Source organism: Brachycentrus maculatus, unplaced genomic scaffold, assembly GCF_059751285.1.
Source record: "Brachycentrus maculatus isolate JH-2025_06_01 unplaced genomic scaffold, ASM5975128v1 h1tg000049l, whole genome shotgun sequence".
NCBI classification, from domain to species: domain Eukaryota; kingdom Metazoa; phylum Arthropoda; class Insecta; order Trichoptera; family Brachycentridae; genus Brachycentrus; species Brachycentrus maculatus.
The window spans coordinates 1568124-1588753 of NW_028280803.1; the positions used below are offsets into that span (position 1 = coordinate 1568124).

At 32.0% G+C, this 20630-nt stretch overlaps 1 protein-coding gene and 1 non-coding gene across 2 annotated transcripts in view; both read left to right on the forward strand.

Moving 5' to 3' along the window:
- LOC148312179 (paired mesoderm homeobox protein 2A-like) overlaps positions 1-20630 on the forward strand; it is an 83716-nt gene that overhangs the window by 60069 nt on the left and 3017 nt on the right. Inside the window, exon 3 of the mRNA XM_088277753.1 lies at positions 16488-16728. Coding sequence (XP_088133879.1) covers positions 16488-16728 — 241 coding nt within the window. The remainder of the gene's footprint in view (positions 1-16487; positions 16729-20630) is intronic.
- On the forward strand, positions 2056-2127 carry TRNAH-GUG (transfer RNA histidin (anticodon GUG)). The gene has a single exon. It is a non-coding gene; the product is annotated as a tRNA-His (tRNA).

The following is a 20630-nucleotide window of genomic DNA, read 5'->3' on the forward strand; positions in this document are numbered from 1 at the left end:
ATTTTGTAATTTCACAATATAATTTTCATATTAAGAAATCTACAAAACGAGGATGGCCTAGAAAGACTAGTCACTACCAAATCAAACAGATCATGAAATCTGGTAGTGATATAAGAAGGGGATGATTCAGTTGGCTAGGCCATGTGCCTACTTTGTATGCCTTCCGAGAGCAGCCATCAAGCTTGCCTCTTCTACAAAGCATCAGGTTGCCATACCCCAGGATATCCACTGATGAAAATCTGCAGGCAGTTCTCGTCTGATGTTATAAATATAATCTTAGATTAAGAAAGGTGTGTTGAGATGTTTTGGACACGTGGAACAACAGTAGAGGAAAAAAGAAGAGGATAATACTCATTCATATGAGTATTATCCTCTGCTTGGTCATTGTATGATCCTCATTAGTTTAGAGACTAGAAGGAATGTGTATTTGATTACGAATTTTTATCGATTCGTATTCGATATCGTATGACCGATATCCTGAAATTATACGAAGCACTGGTCTGCATGTTTCCGATAGTTACCTAAGACAGCGTCGGCATTGATTGTTTCACATTCCTATATACAGGAACAACCTGCCAATTGTTATGTCTGTAGGAAGAGCTACTTCGGACATATGGTCTGTTCCATGTGTCCGAAGGAGTTTTCCGAAGCGGGATTCTTCTACACCTTTAAGGCTTCTTGCTTACTTTTAATATATACCTACGCCTTAAATTTTGTTTGTTATGTATGTATTAATTTTTTGTTGTTGAATGAAATTGAAACAGAAATTGAAAATTAAAAAAAAACATATGCTTTAAAGTTTCCATAAACTTTGAAGCTTTCATAACACTACTCTGACGATATCGGACATCATAAGTCGGTGTTAATGCTTAAATGCATTAACACCGACTGGTACTGGTCCGCAGATAGGGTGCGGGGTGTATGTTATGCGTTATATGTTTATGTTAGTGTTTTATATTATCAGTGCCCGTGTTAAAAAGGACGAGCAAAATTAAACAACATCGTTTATTAGCCAATTGCGTGGGATTACGAACAAATTATCAAAATGTAGAGCCAAAACAATTCATTTAATTTATAAATAAAATATATTATGGCGCTCTCCGAAGTGTCTCATCTATTTATTTGACCTGAGGTCTTATGGGATCAAAATAATGGAACAAATTTATATTAGTAAAATAATTTATAGAAATGAAAGATTCATAAAAATATTTCACGAAAAATATGAAGACTAATGAATTTTTTTTTAATATATTTTTTTTATCAGAAACCCATGTTTTAACATGAATTTTAATCGCAAATTAAAGTATAATTTATCTCAAACTAAATAATATAGATACCCCAAACCCTTGTCCGTACCCAATGGTGCATAGGGCACAGCATCATATAAACGCAGTGTTATCTTATTCGTTAACACATGAAGGAAAGGTGTTCAGTCCTCCGTTTCAGGTACCAGTCCAGGATAATATTGAATAAATCAAAGAGTGAAAAAGTCAGTTATTTTTTGACCCCCCTCTGGGAATCGAACCCGGGACCTCCAGAACGGTAGCCAAGTGTGCTGACCATTACACTACGGAGGCGGATAATTATATACATAATAAAATAAATATATAACAAATAGATTTCGGTGAATAAATTCATATAATTGTAAAATTAATGATTCGATGAATTTCCCAGTATTGATTATTTAAAGACTGATTACTTTTGTTTAAAAAAATCTTTCTTATTGATTTTTATAATTTAAGGGTTCTTTAAAAATACATTTAGTTTATTTTTGAGAAAAGTCTATCTTTATATTGTTTCTAGGTAAAAGACAAGAATATAGAGGTCTTGATCTTGATTATATTCTAAATAATTGTCATGGTCAATAACGCAATATGTAATCGGTTTGTTTAGACCAGCTGTTATAACAGATAACAGGTGTTTGCGGTTGAAAAGAAAAACAACTAGTCTACTACTTAAATGTTTGATTTATAGTTCAAGTGTGCAAAGTGAAAGTGTTTCGTTTAAAAACGAATAATACGCTGTTTTATGTCGACCCGACCAACCGCTTCGGTAGCCGTGATCGTCTAGTGGTTAGGACCCCACGTTGTGGCCGTGGTAACCCAGGTTCGACTCCTGGTCACGGCAGTGTTCACTCACTGTCATGGCGAAGCATTTTTTTTATTTATTTATTTTTTATCAAAATTTATTTGAGCAATAATTTCAAAAGTATTTATTTTTATTTTTATACCTATCTCTATATATAATATCTGAGAAAGAATATGGAAGTTAAAATATTTACAGGGCTTATGATCTATATGATGATGACCATAGGCTGGTTTAGTGATCACTTTACACACGTGCAACATTCACCATTCTAATCATGATTGACAACCACACTACTCATTTTTTTAATTCCTTGACATATGATCAATAGATAGATGGATACCGCCTTCGCCTCCGTAGTGTAATGGTCAGCGCGCTCGGCTACCGTTCTGGAAGTCCCGGGTTCGATTCCCAGGGAGGAAGTCAAATAAATAAAAGTTTTTTTTAAAATTCTTATGTTTATTCAATATTACCCTGGACTGGTAATCCCTGAAGCGGAGGGCTAATCGCCTTTTCTCATGTATTAACGATCAAGATAACACTGCGTTTATATTATGCAGTTTCCTATGCATCATTGGGATGTGGATAAGGGTTGAAGAAGAATGATAGATATTTGATATTTCTAGGAGTTCCAAAAATTTGAGTAGTGTGGTTGTCACTCATTGGTAGAATATTACACGTGCACAAAGTAATCACTCAAGCCAACCACCTCATAGCTATCCCAGGCTTACTACCATTTTCTTTTTCATCTATGTTGAGATGTCAATATTAGAAATGTGTGCATTATTTTTTCTTTCTTTTCCATGTAACCAGAGTGATCCACAGCAACGCGTGGCTAGTTTATAATATCATTTTAGCTGCCACCTCATTTGCTAAGTTCGTGGTATTTTTAAAAAGCGACTTGACACCTACCCAAAGATCGAATCTCGCAGATGGGTAACAAAAATAGACGAAAAATGTCTACATTTTGTCTGACATTGCAAGATTTCAACATATCTTGTTGGTATCTTCTACAGAAAAAAAACGTTGTAATAAGATAATTTCCTGTCATCGTATTTTACAGTCGTCGAACAAGGGAGACATTTGTTTTTATTTACTTAATTACTCTTAATTAATAATTAGATAATTATCGCTGTAAAATTTATGTTATTTGTAAATTTTATTTTAGTATTACTAGATTCGGATTATGACTGAAAACAAGAAAAAAATAAACTAAGAATATAGGTTAGAAATAAAACTTTTTAGGTTCTAGAAAACAAGGGGAAAATGTACTAAGAATATAGGTTAGAAATAAAACTTTTTAGGTTCTAGAAAACAAGGGAAAAATAAACTAAGAATATAGGTTACAAATAAAACTTTATAGGTTCTAGAAAACAAGGGGAAAATATACTAAGAATTTTAATATTTATATTTTTAACTTCTCACCAGTATAATGATGTCCTAATGTCAAAAAAGTCGATATAACTATATAGTTGTTGTTTTATTATAAAAACTGAAGTTCTACCAAGAAAAGTCACTGCAAAACTTACATCAATGAATCAAAATAAGCTTATAATTATATTAATTGTAAGTTAAAACAGTATTACAGATTTTCAATGCATTGCTTTTGGCAGAGCTAACATTATACATTCCGTACCAAGATTAATCGCTTGATAACATTGCATCACATCTATTTCTTGCTGGATTTAATAGGCAGCTTCGAAGAATTCTTAGCTGCTAAGTATTTTACCATAATCGTAATCGAATATAAAAACCGAATTGAATAACGATATGTTGGAAAAACCATTATATAATTCGATTATTATATTTGACAATTTAAATCCAATTGAACTCCAAATATAGGATTTAATCTCATCAATACATCATGTCTCCAGTGAAATTATAGTTATTCAAGTACAATGTTTCGAAATTGGATCATATATATGTGCCGCCTACTTTCAAAATATTTCTACTACTTTCATAAAATATCCGCTAGATCCATGCAAGTCGATTTTCTAAAACATGCAAAATTCTAGGGTTAAATTTATGTTTAAAAGATTTGTCTATCTTTAGATAAAATATTATGAAAAAGAGAATTTTTTTTTTTAGATTTTTTTCAGTATTAAAAAAAACACGAGACACAATCCGATAATGACGTAATCTTAATTTTTGACCTATCCCCGCTCTCTGATTGGCCGATATGAGTCAGAAGGCAAGGTCCATGAATATAGCAGAATTTGAAATACAACGCTGTTTGTAAGCAGGGTTTTCAAGTATATAAATATTTTAAACAATAAAACGCCCAATTGGAATTACGATAGAGTATTTATTTTAAAATCTTATAAAATAGGATCTGGCGGATTTTGAAAGTAGGCGACACATATATCGAACTTCCAAGAATCTGAGTAGTGTGGTTGTCAATCATGGGTAGAATTAGTGAATGTTACTTAAACCAGCCTATGATGTCGAAATGTAAAGTGTTCGTTCTCAAAGATGTGCGAAAAAAACGCGTAAGCTTGCCGTTCGTAGTGTGTATAAGATATATTATTATATGAGAATTGAAATAAAAATAGTTCAAAGTGGGCGGATTCCCGCCCCCGCCAACTCCACACGTGTTTTAAGTAAACTCGTATCTACAAGTAAATTCATATATTTTTATATATTCCAATATATCTTTGTGAATGTTATGAATTGTATACATATAAGTTGACAAAATCTCCTCCAAGATGCCAAAAGCTAAATCAGCTAAATAACACTGGCCAACAATGATTTTGTAACACAAATTTTGATGACTGATTTGGACTAGGTCAATCGTTCTTATTCAAAATCTATATGGTGACAAGCTTGTATCACGTCAAGTTTTAACGTTACAGTCATATCATATTTGTATGGACCCCATACGTTGAAACCGTAATAGTGGTTGGTATCTAAAGATGCTTTAGTCTAAGGTCTAAGGGATTGAAAAAAAAAAAGATAATTATGGAGCAACAGTGGAAATATATTAACTTATTAATATTGAATACAATAGCATTATATATTTTTATATATTTTTAGACATAAATAATGAGATAAACTTAAGTCGATATCAGAATTAAAAATATCCATAACTAAAAAATCTGACGTGCTACATTTTTTTTGGTTTCGTTTTTTAATTCAGCTGTGCAAAGTGCGTAAAGATCAGGTATTTTCATGCCAGTTACAAAATAAAATTTGTGGGCAGTGTTATTAACTAAATCTTCCGAAACCGGCTGTCATCAAAAAATGTTTTCAAATGGTATTACACAAAGTGAACGATGAATGATAAGGAGAGTGTAACATTACTATACCACAAAGTTAAAAATGCTTTTAATATACAAAATTGTTTGTTAATAGATATATTTGTTAAAAAATATAAAATGAAATAATTGCCGACTTTCAGAAAATATTGAAAAATATCGAAAATATTGTTTTAAATTATTTTTCCGATATGATTTTGAGCTAAAGAAGTCCTTACTCTCGCTATAGCAATTCCTACTTTAAAAAAAATATGTTTTAAATTGTTATTTAAATAAATGTATAAAATATATGTTAGTAAAAAAAAGCCTGAAAAATGCAATATGGAAAAATCCTGAAATGAAGATCGGCAGCATAATCAAGATATACAAAACTTGTGTCCGACCCATCATGACGTATGGAATCCAAAGTAGAGCGGACACCGTTGGCACAAAAAACGCGCTTAGAGTGTCAGAAATGAAGACTCTAAAAAGCATTTAAGGCAAGAGTCTTTGAGATAGAATAAGAAACGTCAGCATCAGGGAAATATGCGAGATCGAAGATGTCGTTAGATGGGGAAGGCAACGAAGGAGACAATGGTATGCGCATGTGAGGAGAATGGAACCATCCAGACTCCCCCACATCGCACTGTACGGCCAACCCCATGGTAGACGACTTAAAGGCAGACCACCAAAGAGATGGGTCGATAGCTGGGAATCGACATCGCAGGAGGCTAATCCCTTTTAAAAACAGGCCACAAGGCCTACAACAGGATGAAGAAGACAAAGAAGAAGAAGAAGAAAAAAATGTCAACATAGAAACAGTAACAGTTACCCATTAGTCACACCTCTACTAAGTATGCGTTAGAAGAAACAATGATAAATGTTTGTTGATTTGAAATATATTTCTCCCAAATGCTCAAATGAGACGTGAAATTCTAAAGCTAAATGATTGCCACTTAGTTAAATGGGGAATACATTATAAGGAGTACATCAACAGAGACTCTTATTATATTATTTCAAGGTATTTGTCACACGATTTGTGCTGAGAAACTGACAAATTAATTATAATTTGAAGCAAACTAAGATTTATTAGCCATTGTTTGCGATTGGCAGCGATTCAGGAATTTAGTCATAGTGTCTCATATGGAAAATGAGATCTTTTTTACAGTGTAGTTTTTGTATATTGTTACAAATTGGATTGGTGATAATGATAAGTGGTATTCTAGTTTTTTTCTTTACTTTCTCATGACCCTTCTCTAGCTGGAATCTGGGTTCAGTAGTCATATGAGTCATCTCAATAAAAAAACAATAAATCACCTGTTTATTTTGCGTAGGTTGGATGATAAATTAATATTTTTAATTCATTATGCTATTGAGTTTTGATTGAAACCGGCAATTATGTTTCCAAATCTATCGAATAAAGAAAGGAATTCGACAAAATTGCAAATATAGATGTTTCAATAATTAATGAAATATGGAATTTCAATGATGTGTAGAATGATAAATGTTTAACAAGAGTATAAAGCGATTACCAAAGTCAGACAAATACCAGGTCGTTAGCCCTGGAATGCTTAGAGGTCCATCTTTCGTATAAAGACGATAATTATTTATCTTAAGTCGGGACACCTAAATGCTTTTCTATTCTCACCCTTATCCGCACTCAATGGTGCACAGGGCGCTGCATCGTATGAACGCAGTGTTACCTTGATCGTTTCTTACATGAAGGCAAGGTGATCACTCTTACGCTTCAGAGACCAGTACAGGGTAATATTAAATAAATATTAGAATCCAAAATTACTTCACTATAACAATTGTGATTTATTCTTTTAAAGGAAGGAGAAAACTTTTTTCATCACAAAGTTCTAAACACAAGGTGGCTTAATTTTCGTGTTTTAAATAAGATACCAAAAAAGATGATCTGACGACATTGTCACTGTGGGAGGTATAAACTGGCTGCAGCAACTAACCGGAGGAAATGGAAGGAAATGTTATACACACACTCACACACACACACACACACACACACACACATATATATATATATATATATATATATATATATATATATATATATATATATATATATATATATATATATATATATATATAAATATATATATATATATATATATATATATATATATATATATATAAATATATATATATATATATATATATATATATATATATATATATATATATATATATATATATATATATATATATATATATATATATATATATATATATATATATATATATATATATATATATATATATATATATATATATATATATATATATATAAATATATATATATATCAAATAAATTAAAACTGACAAGATTTAAAATACATAGAAAAACAACGCGTATTTACGATTGTCGGGTAACACTTTTGAAACGAATTCGTAGCCGCTTTTCGGAAAAAGCGAGCGGTCTCCAACCTTCAGACCGCATTTCCCAAAGTGTAGCCGGTCGGAATGGCATAATTTAAGTTAAACAATCCGAATAAACACAGCCTTCATTAGGTTGGTGCGCCATCTTGCCCCCCTCCCCCCTCCCGGCCCCGCCGGACCCCGGACGACCAATCAGCTCTGCGCTTTTACATTTTATTTATTTTCCTTTCCAGCCCTGATTGCCGGACACGAAGGGTTCGCTTTAATACAGAACCGGAAAAGGTATCGTTGTGCAAACAGCGGCCCGCCCTGTGTACGGAAAAATACAACATACGAGAACATCCCTTACAGGCCCTTTTAAATTTATTTTTATGTATACTTGTATATAAATACGCGTTAGAATCATCAAATGTCAAGGGTGAACTTATGGAAAAATAATATTAAAATATTTATTTGAGCATTTGAACATTTTGCAAAATTAATTTGTACCTAAAGAAATGATCTTAATCAGGGAGAAATGTTCAATTTAGCATGGCAGCGTTTATTTTACATATCGCTCACTCCTTTTAAGAACGTCATAAATAAAAAAATCGTCAATTTTTAGATGTGCATGTTTTCGAAATGCCCAGAAAATGAACTTTATCCAAAAGAGCAAAAGAGGCATATTTTAAACTTAATATTTACCCGCTACAGGGCAGAAAGAGTTGTTTTTGCATTTTGAAGAAAAGGTATTGTTTAATCATTTTTTAAAATATGTATACGAATATTTTTCAAATGGAGAAAAAACATTTAAGTTTGACCTAAAAAGATCCGTTGCATAGTAGTTCAATAAGTGGCTTGATATTTATTTTTAATACGTTGTATTATATTTTTAAAGTTTAAAAACGTTCTCCTAAAAAATCAAGTTTTTTTCATTTATGACGTTCTTGAAAGGAGTGAGCGATATATTCTTCTTCTTCTTCTACCTTCTTATAGATCCTCGAATCTGTCTGCTTCGTTATCCGTCTCTTGAGACGTGGCCTACCAGCTGTGACACCTTCTTGAAGGTCTTCCAGGTGGTCTTTTTCCGTTTGGGTTCTCTTGAAGAAAAATTCGGGCCAGTCTATTTTCTTGCATTCTATTGACATGGGCATTTTAAAATCGTTTTCGCTGGCTTCCCCATCTGACTATATCATCCATACTACACATTTGCTGATTTTTTGCGTTTCTTATCGGTCTTTTAACACATTTCTAAAAAAATTGGCTCTCGCTGTGTTCCACGACTAGTTACATCTTACCGGGTCTCTACTTATGGTAAGTTTATGGTGTTTTCTCTGTGGATATCATCATAATTTATAATAACAAAAACTAACTGGCTAACTGATCATCATGCCGCTTCTCCGCAGGGGTGCTCAGAGAGAATGGAATACCATTATGTTGAGACCTCAATACCAGATATAAAGACTTTTTTTTAATTTAAAATTTTCTTGGTAAATACTGCTGTTTCAAAAAATTAATTGTGACACGTGTTTCGATGCATTCCGCATCATTTTTGTATGTGATGCTTAGCCTATTTTTTTTGTCCTTGGGGCATTGAAGAGTGAAGAGAGTAGCTATTTCATATATATTTCATATCAAAACACATGTTATAATTGATTCTAAGGAATAGTGGTATTTACTAAATTAAAAACGGGTAGATGTTATTACCACAGAGTGACTGCCGAATCAATCAATGAAATTAAAATCAAATGTTTTTCAACAAGCAAAATACTAATTTTTGAATTTCATTCAGAGTTATTTCGGGATACCGAGGCTTAATTTCAATCAAAAGCTATCAATCAATTAATTCGCATAGTTACATTTAGCGACTGTACGAAAATACCAATCATGTACATAATGGCTCCAGTTGCAATGCGAAATCATTTTATGATGTAAATTATTGTTCATTACAGGTTATTACATTTCATCCATTTCACAGATGAAAATTGAAACAGGGTTGTACCCTCATTTAATTAAAAACTCACTGAGTATTCATTATTTAATATAAAAATAGGATGTGTTTAAAAAGAAAAAAAAAACACATATGGTAATATAACACTCTCCTTATCATTGATCATTCACTTATGTAAAAGTACTTTGAAGCTCTTTTTTTAATATAATATCGGACTATAGGATATATCGTTCTCAAATTTTTATTTTTGGTGATAGTAGAGAAGAACTGCAGACGGTGACAAAAGAGTAAAATATATGAAAGGAAAGTGATTAACTGAAGAATCCAAAGTTTTTGAAAGAGATGAATGTAGATCTGGGTGTGTTATATTGGTAAATGGAGGAATTATGGAGCAGGTCAAAGATTTCGTGTATTCTAGAAGTATGTTTTCTAGATGATAAAAGTAAAAAGTTATTTTGTGAACGTTATTTTTAGTGGAAGCATTTACGTGGGAAGCGAACGTGGGGGTGATTTTAATGAAATTTTCAAACGTTTTTATGCCATCATACTGACAATTACGCCGACTTAAATAATTTATAACTAAATCACTGATGTATTTAAAGATAGAATTTGTCATTTCGTATTTGTCTATTTATTACAGTAACTAAGTATTTATTTACGTTTGATTTATTCAAGTAATCAAAATATTGTTTATTATTCATGTTTAAATGAATGTTTTTTTTTAAAATTTTATTATTTTTTAATTATTTTTTTTGACACCACATAAAAGATTGCATTTACGGGGCTGACGACCGTCATAGGCTGGTTTAAGTGATCACTTTACACGCGTGTAACATTCACCAATTCTACCCATTATGACAACCACACTACTCAAACTCTTGGAAGTTCTATATATGATCCAATTAAAAAAATATATGAAAAATAACTCCTATAATTGGAGATAATCCAGTTTTGTGAACAAGTATTTGGACACACTCAAAATATTTTAAATTAATGAATATATTAATTTGATTGTCCCCCTTTTGTTGATGATACAGAAGATATATTATTATGAAAAATCAGTAGGAAAATGAGTAAGACAAAAATAAAATACATATGATATTTATAATGAGTGTGAATTATGTACAATATTGTATAATTGTGTAACATTAAAATCGATAAAGATGCGAAAAATAAGGAAGTAAGATCAAGTAAGGAGTTGAGGAGGGTGACCAGAGAAGGGATAATGTGATGAATAGTAAAGATTCCAATAGTAGATAGTATTGTGTAAAAATTGGTAGTTTGGAAAAATAAACAAATAAAGATATTAGATCGGATGTAGAATGTAAGGAAAATCGAAAGATTAAAAGTTTTTTTAAGGTGATATGTACGTGTGGATCGAATGGATAGCGAGAGAATGACCACGAAAGTATATTAGACAAATGTGAACAGGAGAACAGAACGAGGACAGCCAAAAAAGACTTCAGATCAATCAGTACCTAAAATCTGATGTCAAAAGTTTACATAAAGGAAATGCATGTACGTCTGTGATGTGATGATGATGTCGACGTGCCCTACGTAAAATGCTCTAACTACTTTGTCAATTTTGAGATATTTGGTGTACGTTATCTGCTGACCGTTATCTACAAATATAAATAAACTAAAAATATATATAAAATCAATACGCCTAGTTTTCAAGCGTATAAAACGCCATCTACATCGAATTTTCGAAATGAACTGAACTCCTAAAACGCCAAGTACTTAATTTTGACAAAGCATAATGTTTTGAAACGGTTTACTACATTATTTTATCGTGTTTTTGAATGTATAATACTTGTTTAGAATTTCAGATAAAACCGTTAATTAATAAAAAAATACATTGTAAAATCTTCTAAGCTCTCTCCTGTAAAGTAACAGATTTGCAGATAGAGTACTTTACGTAGGGGCCGTCGATGTGATCTGATGATGATGCTGTATAGATGTTAAAGAAGCTATGAGTGTATGTCGAGATAGAAGAGTGTGGTGTTCCATCCTCTCTGCCTCAATTTCAATCTGGGAATGTACACGGCATGTACCTACAAATGCAAAAAATCACTAGCATTTCTATTCAATTAAAATAGTAAACTGCATAAGAGAATATTTATTTTTAAATCTCCATCAACCCTGTGGACTAATGAAGTTACGGGCTATCGCGAAATGTGCATTCGGCCGGACAGAAAAGCTGTTTGCATTGAAAATTTTCCAAACATGCACTCGGCGGATGGGTCACAATTAGCCCATTCGGGTTACAAACCTCCGCGCTCGGGTACACAATCAGCGTGCGTTACACTTGACTACACGTAATTGAATCAATTGCATTCGACGCTCGTTTTTATGCACGCGAAAAACAGAGTTCTCTTTTAAACCTTGACACTAACAATCCATGCAGATTTTTGTTATTTGATTGCTAAATCTGCCATATACTCGTATAACCGAATACTTAATAAAACTAACATACTTTTTTTATAAATAAGAATATTACTTTCATTAATTGATTCGGCAGTCAATTTTTGGCAATATCCATGCATTTTAATTTGAATTTAAATGCCAAATTTATGCATTCAAGATGTTCGAATGAAAGAATCAAGGCCGGGATAAGCATTTTTTTTTTAGATGGGAATTGCATTTATTATTTACCTTGCTTATTATGTACAAGGTTTATAGATCATTTAGTGGATTTTTGTTTCTTCTAGCTAATTAAATATGTTTTTATTTGAATCTGTGTTGGGAACAGGAGGGATCATCTAGTGTGGGTCAAATAGGAACTTCTCTGCATTTGCTCATTGCTGGGAGGAAATTACGTAAAACTCCTCAGGAGAAGGCGGACTGTTGACTGTCATCAGCAGACCTTCCGGGATAAGCATTACGTACCTATCGATAAAATAAAGAAAGATGTTTACAACATTTTGAGTGTGTTCAAATACTTGTTCACAAAATCTGGATTATCTCCTATTTCATAAATTAAAATTAGTATAAAGAAAGATGTGTTGAGATCGTTCGGGTATGTGAATCGGATGGATTAAAAAATCGAATGAATTAATGTAAAGTAAATTTATGAGGCGGATTTGGTTGGTAATAGAAGCAAAGGAACTCCGAGGAAAACTTAAGCATAATAAAGTATTTCAAATAATTAAATGTAGTCAAGTCAGGAATAATCGGTGTACATATTTGATAATGGTGCGGAATGCATCAAAACACGAGTCACAATAGATTTTAAAAGTCAAAATTAAATTCAAAAGAAAAAAATGTTAACCGTTTTACTTTCATAAATATATTACATATTTTTTAGATGTAGCTTCCGCATTGCAGAGGTCAGAATTAAACCCCAGTGCCAAATTCTCAAATAATAATGTAATCTCGCTTTGAGAAGTATTATTTAATTCAATATTTAGGTAACAATGATAACACAATATTCATTGACGAGTTTACTGCAGTAAAACAATATCTTTCAACTTAAAAACAAACATGTCGGTACCAGGACTCCATTGTGTATTGCTTGTTTAGCTTTCGTTGTTAAGCTTTTATTTGTTACAACTGAAATTTCTGTACGCCAATTCAATACAACTTGAAATAATTGAAAATGTATAGATTTTTCATTCAAATCTCAGCATAGATGAAAAGTATATTTGAGGTAGGTATAAAGTAATCTACTATGATTTACAACCATATTTCTCAAATTTGTGAAGCTGTATTTATGCTTCAGTTGAAAAGAGCAACGGCATGTTACTTCGTCAGCGTCATCTATGTTTGATATTGCTAAGTTTTTTTATTAGCAGAGACCTTCATGAAATGTATGTATGTTAGAATTTTTCATATGACATACTAGGAGACGCCTGAAAATGTCGATTAAAACTTATTTTTAAGACCAGTTTTTTTTGTTCTTTATTTTAAAATCTTATCCGCACCTAATGGTGCATAGGGCACTGCAGCGTAGCAACGCATTGTTATCTTGATCTTTAATTGCATAAAGGTACGGTGAGCAGGCCTGCGCTTTTTGTACGGGTCCAGGATGATTTGAATAAATATGAGAGTGAAAATCACCCACATTTATTTCGACCCTCCCTGGGAATCGAACCCGGGACCTTCAGCACGGTGGCCAAACGCGCTGACCCCTACACTACGGAGGTGGACGACCTTTTATTTACTATATTTTAAGTGTGTCAAAATTATTATATTTTGTAATTTAAAAAAAAATAACTGTAAAATTTGTTATAATTCGCTTAAAGGTTATTTTGAGAGTTTTCCGAAGAACGTGCATTGATGACGAATACGTTCAAAGGAATGGGTACGAATAACGAAGGCCACTGAAATCAGAATACACAATGTGTTACCGTTTCTCGTGCACTAATTTGAGAGCCAGGACGTCCTCCAGCCAAAGCAAACACCACTTGTAACTTTATTCTCTCTGTATCTAACTTAAAAATAAATAAAACGACATGTCATGTTTCAAATTTTATGATCTACGCTTAACGTTTTCATTAGAGAAAATACATCACCCAGTTTATCATAAAAATCACATTTATCTTAATTATAGTGTACATATTTTTTTTATAACATGTTGTTTCTAGGATTCCACGTGTTGTATCGAGGTCACATTCTTGTTCGATAAATTATTTATTAAATGTATATAACATGGTAATATTTTTCTTTATAAATTGGGTGTAAATAATATGTAAAGTGGGTGTATAATAATAAAATAAACAATGTGTTGCTTTGTAATTAAAGAAACGACAATAAAAGTTTATTCTTAATTAATCTTTACAATAATTTTTATATCTATCTGATTCTGACAGTTAACAATATTATCGGAAGTCTTTTGTTTAATTCTGTGCGACGCATGCGACATCTGGTGGTAGAACTGTTTTATGTAGGTACTATTTATAAGTACTTAATAAAATGTATAGGTAGGTACCTAGTTATTTTATTACATGTATAAATAAAACACTAGTATTTTTGGATATAATTTATATTTCAAGCACTAACTTTGTGATTTTCCATTTTATAATTTAAATGTCACTTTGTATTAAAATCACTGTAAATATTTTATTTAACTTAATTATAATGTCTACCGGTTTCGAAGCTAACCGCTTCTTTATCAAGACCGATAAATACTATAATAATAATAGTATTAATCAGTCTTGACAAAGAAGCGGTTAGCTTCGAAACCGGTAGACATTATAATTAAGTTATAATAAAATATTTTTGGTGATTTTCAAACAAAGTTACATTTTATTTATAATATTTTTGAGTTTATTAATGTCAAAGCGACAAATTTCAAGAACTACAGATGTCATCGACAACATACAAACAGTTCGTATTTTCATCTGTTAATGAGAAATCGGTTATTCTAGAGAAAAGTCGTGTTTACATTAATAAGCTCAAAAAGTGGACTTATATGTACTTACATACAAATATTTTATTTTCATATTTCAGTCATTATGTTATTCCACAAAGTTAATACCAAGTTAATACAATCACGGATGAGGTGGCCGAAAGTCACGAAATCTTTAGTTTCAACCTACCATTAAAATTGAATTATTATAACATAGGTGCATAGGGCACTGCATAAAATTATTAATGAACTTTTAACGAAGCAAAACTTGAAATAAGTGCATCATACTTGCCTTAATAATGACGTCAGCTTGTTATTTAATGCATTATTTTATTAACACAATAATACTTATTAATTTGTAATTAGTTATATACATGCTCATTACAATCCTGAATATTTTGCAGTAAACTGTAAGCCCAGAAAACACATGTGATTTAAAATGTCATACATCACATTTTGATGATAAATGCATACACGTTTGTAACTGAGAGATCTTTGGTATTTACATCGCCAGTGTCTCTATTTTAGAATTGGACACTAACCTTCCCAGTAACCTTGCGGAGTTCTCCAAGTTTAATGCTGCATATTTCTCATACATAGGTAGGTACCTATACAATAACGTACCTCGTTTAACGCTACCCCCGATTAACGCTCTTTCAATATAAGGCGTTTTTTGAGATTTTAACAGAACAGTAACATCAAGTTATACACGAATTCGAGTTTTATAAAACAATTTCTTGTACTGTTCCAATTATAAAATTCCACATTCCACTCACTCCTTTCAACAACGTCATATATCAAAAATCTTGATTTTTCAGGAGACCGTTGCGTTGAGACAAGTTTAAGAATATAATGAAATGTATTCAAAAAAATATCAAGCCACTTATTGAATTTCTTACTGTGCAACACATCTTTTTAGGTAAAACCTGAATGTTTTTTTTCCATTTGAAAAATATTTAGTATGTTTAAAAAAATAATTAAAAAATACCTTTTCTTCAAAATGCAAATACAACACTTTTTGCCCTGTAGCGGGTAAATGTTAAGTTACAAAATATGCCGCTTTTGCTGGGATATAGTACATTTTCAGGGCATTCCGAACACACGCATAATGAAAATTGACGATTTTTGATATATGACGTTGTTGAAAGGAGTGAGCGATTTGTAAAAAATACCTGCATGAGGGATGGTAGGGAGGAAAAGGGGAAAGAATAAAGCCCAAGTCAAAGACAAATTGTACGAGACGAGGGACACACCACGATATCAATATCGACTGATAATGTTAAATGATTATGTCGAGTTGAATGCATCGAAATAGAATCTACTTAGTCCAAAAATGCAAAAAAAACGTACTACAAAAAAAATGTCCCTTACTGTGTTTTGAATTTGGACAGCCGGTCTATTGGTGAGATGAAAATAAGCTTTTTATTGAGCAGGAACTCTTTCATTAGTATGTGAGCCCTAGTTATTAACGTTGTTATTGTTACCTTTCCAGGTGTGGTTCCAGAACCGGCGCGCCAAGTTCCGCAAGCAGGAGCGGCTGGCGCAGCAGAAGGTGGCGGGCCCCGGGGGCGCCGGGGGCACCGACTCTAAGGGGCCGGGCGCGGAGGGCGCGCGGGGCGCGGCGCCGCCCTCACCGCCGGCCGCCGCCGCCTGTCCCACGCCGGGCTCCACGGCCAGCCTGTCCTCGCACCACTCCTCCAGCGGGGACATCAAGCCTCTCAATAACGGATCAGGTGAGAATGAACAAATAATACTGAAATCACTAATCCAGCACTGGGAGATTTTATATACATATTTAATTTTTTTTATTTATTCGGGAATCGTACCTACAACTTTACATTTAGTAAAAGTATATAAAAAAAAATAGTTACATTTATTTAAAGAAAAAAGCCAATTACACAATAATATGGTAACAAAAGTTTTTTTTAATGATTTTAATTCATTTTCAAAATATTTCTACTTGCAATCTTAAAATTAAAAACGTATTTCTCCCCAATAAAGAGACTAAGATCTTGTGCTTGGAGATGGACTTAGACTTGTTAGTTATGTTTGTAAGTAATACAATTGATTTTTATTGAAAATTAAAAATCATTAATTTTTTTCTTTTTCAGATTAACATATAATATATAAAATACATTTACTGACGACTGCTGACGACACTGTGCTTCTTGTCGATAGTAGAAAAGATCTGCATTAGCTAGTGTCGACGGTGTATAATTTGTGCAAGTAAGGTGAATTCGCTAATGAATGTGTGGAAAAGTATGGAAGTGGAGCATGGAGTTAGCAAAAGAAGGGTGAAAGCAGATTAAAGTGCAGTCGAAATGCGATCTCTTAGATAAATGTGCAGCAACACGATGTATGGATAGATGTTCGAATGGGGAAATAATGAAAAAATGCAAAGCTGAGATAAGAATTATCGATACAATTAAGGAAGGCATGCTTTAGACATATCGCTCACTCCTTTCAAGAACGTCATAAATAAAAAATCGTAAATTTTCATTTGTGCATATTGTCGGAATGCCCATAAAATGTACTATATCCCAGCAAAAGCGGTATATTTTTATCTTAATGTTTACTTGCTACAGGGCAAAAAGTGTTGTTTTCGCATTTTGAAGAAAAGGTATTGTTTAATTATTTTTTTAAATGTACTAAATATTTTTCAAAAGGAGAAAAAACCTTCAGGTTTTACCTAAAAAGATCTGTCGCACATTAAAAAGTTCAATAAGTGGCTTGATATTTATTTTTAATACATTTTATTATATTTTTAAACTATAAAAACGATCTCCTGAAATATCAAGTTTTTTGATATATGACGTTGTTGAAAGGAGTGAGCGATATGGAATAAAGAAATAAGAGTAAAACAAAAGTGTAAGGAGTTGCATGAATTTAGGATAGGCGAATAATGTTTGCAGGAACAGAGTAGTATGGGGTTGTATTCACTCTGCCTACTCATGCCTGAAAGCACGAAAAGCAACCGTCTTCAAACTTCTCTTTTTAGTTTTATGATTTTGAACAAACGAATATAAATCAAGAGATAGACACATGTAAAACAAAAACACTTCTGATAGACGGTACTAAACACAGATCGGTAGTGTAATGGCAAAGGGGTATATCTGTCAAATTTATCATTTTCTAAGTTTTTTCCACAAAATGTCTTTAATAATGTTTTCCAAAATCTGGCAAAAGGATATATTTTATATGTACATATTAAGATATGTACATAAGAAATATAAAAAAAACAAATGAGTTATTTAATTTCACTATTTTGTTTTTGCTCTCCTGTAAAATTTGGTCTGAGACAGATATATCCCTTTGGCTTTACACTACCGAGATATGAATGAGTATAATATAAACACGATTAAAATATATTTTTATTATTTTAATGCGTCATATACATTTTGTTTTTACAACTCACGCGTGTATTTACGATTCGCTAACAAAATTTATTTATACTACAGTTTACTGTCAGTTAGAATATTATACATACAAATAAAACGAATCACGGATGTTGCTCATAATGAATCACTTTACTTAGTAAACACCGCTTTTTCTTAAAATCTATTGTGACAAGTGTTTCGATATTTTCAACATCAATACCAAACACTGTGATGCTGAATGTATTGAAACACGTGTCACAGCATGTTTGAAGAAACAACACAAAATTAAAATGTGGTTGTCTATCACATGTAGAATTGAGAATGTTCACATCAACTTGCTAATGACAGATCGTAAGCTTTGTAAATACTTAGCCTTCTTTCATTTTTTCATCTGACTGCAGTTTTTCATCTTTTTCGCATCAATCAAATATTTGTTGATTGAGGTGGAGTGAGGAGGGTGATGATTTTGATGATGATGTTAGTAAAGGAGCTCCAGAATATTACTGCTATATGGGAAAGAAAATGGAGGAGAAATAGTAGGTCCTGTAGTCGTACTAGCTTATTTTAATAAGCATTATTAATGCATTATATAGCATTTTATATGGCATTTTTGTAATTATGTAATTTTTATTTGTCCGCCTCCATGTGAAGTGGTTAGTGGATTTGGCTACCATACTAGAGTTCTCGGGTTTGATCCCTATGGTAGGTTAAAAAAGAGTGATTTTTCTTCACAATATGCATTCACTATTATCCTGTATTGGTACCTGAAGCGCATGACTGATCATGTCTTGTCCTGGTTTTCGCGCAATTAACGATCTAGATAACACTATTTCGATGCGATGCACTGCTCAATGCACCATTTGACCCGGAAAAGAGTAATAATGAAATGAACGAAAATATTTATTTTCCAGTGATATTCTAAATTTTTTTATTTTATTTTATATAAGATACATTTATAATGTTCGACTATTGGAAATATCGCAGACGCAAGTTAGACTCGCCCATGCATAGTGAGCTTTGGATATACATAGTCCAGGTAGTTACGTCAGAAAGCTCATGACGTTTAACGATCCGTGACAAGAAGCTTTAAGCGATGCTATTTTCCAGAACTTTGAATGAGAATCATGATAATTTAGAGCCGAATACCAGAGATGAGTAATACTTCCTATTTTCGAAATTCTTTGTGTGTTTGCTTCCTACTCGACTATCATATGATGCTTAAAGCAACTAAATTTAAAAAGCGTGGGAGAAAAATCCGAATTTACTTAATTAAGCTTCATGAATTAGAGTTCCAATATGTTTTACATATTTTCGGCATTGTTTTTCAGTTGGTAAGAATAGAATCCTCGGAAAAACACTGACATTTAAAATAAAGGTACTTTCCGTGTTGACTAGAAAAAAATTAATTAGATAAATTAAAATATATATGAGATCTTTCAATATAATCATTTAATTCATTAATCGTTTCATGTGTGACTTCTCGGCCACATCTATGGTTGATTTGAGTAAGTTTTTTTTGAGACCCTTTTATTTAAATGTATAAAAAATCCTCAACTTACTGGGAGATACCTGAAATAATGTTTTATTTTTATTTTTTATAAAGCTTATAATTGTTAACAAACAAATCCTTGTTCACAACTCAAGGTTTCTCAACTTACCAGTTATTTTTACAGTTCGACATCTCAACATAGATGTAGAAGAATGTGGCAAGTCTGGGTATTTCCAGAGCTTACGACCCGTCATGGGCTGATGCCAAATAGCTGGTTTATTCAATAAGTTAATGTTACGTGATCACTCGAACCAGCCTATGACGGTCGTAAGCTCCGTAAATGCCCAGACATTCATATTCTTCATCTATCCTGAGATATCAAAAAATAATACATGTATGAAGCTGTTATTATTATGTGTAGGTATGCATTTGTGTGTACATATGTAGATGTACTCTGTGTGTGTAAAGCTAAGGACTTTAGGATTTTGGACCGGATTTCGATAAGTATTTTCAGTAATTTAAATAATGCGTATATATATATATATATATATATATATATATATATATATATATATATATATATATATATATATATATATATATATATATATATATATATATATATATATATATATATATATATATATATATATATATATATATATATATATATATATATATATTTATATATTTAATGAATTGAAAATTAGTTAATGTCTTCAACACCAAGTAGTGAAAACGTGAATTTTTCTTTTTTAATTGGTATCCA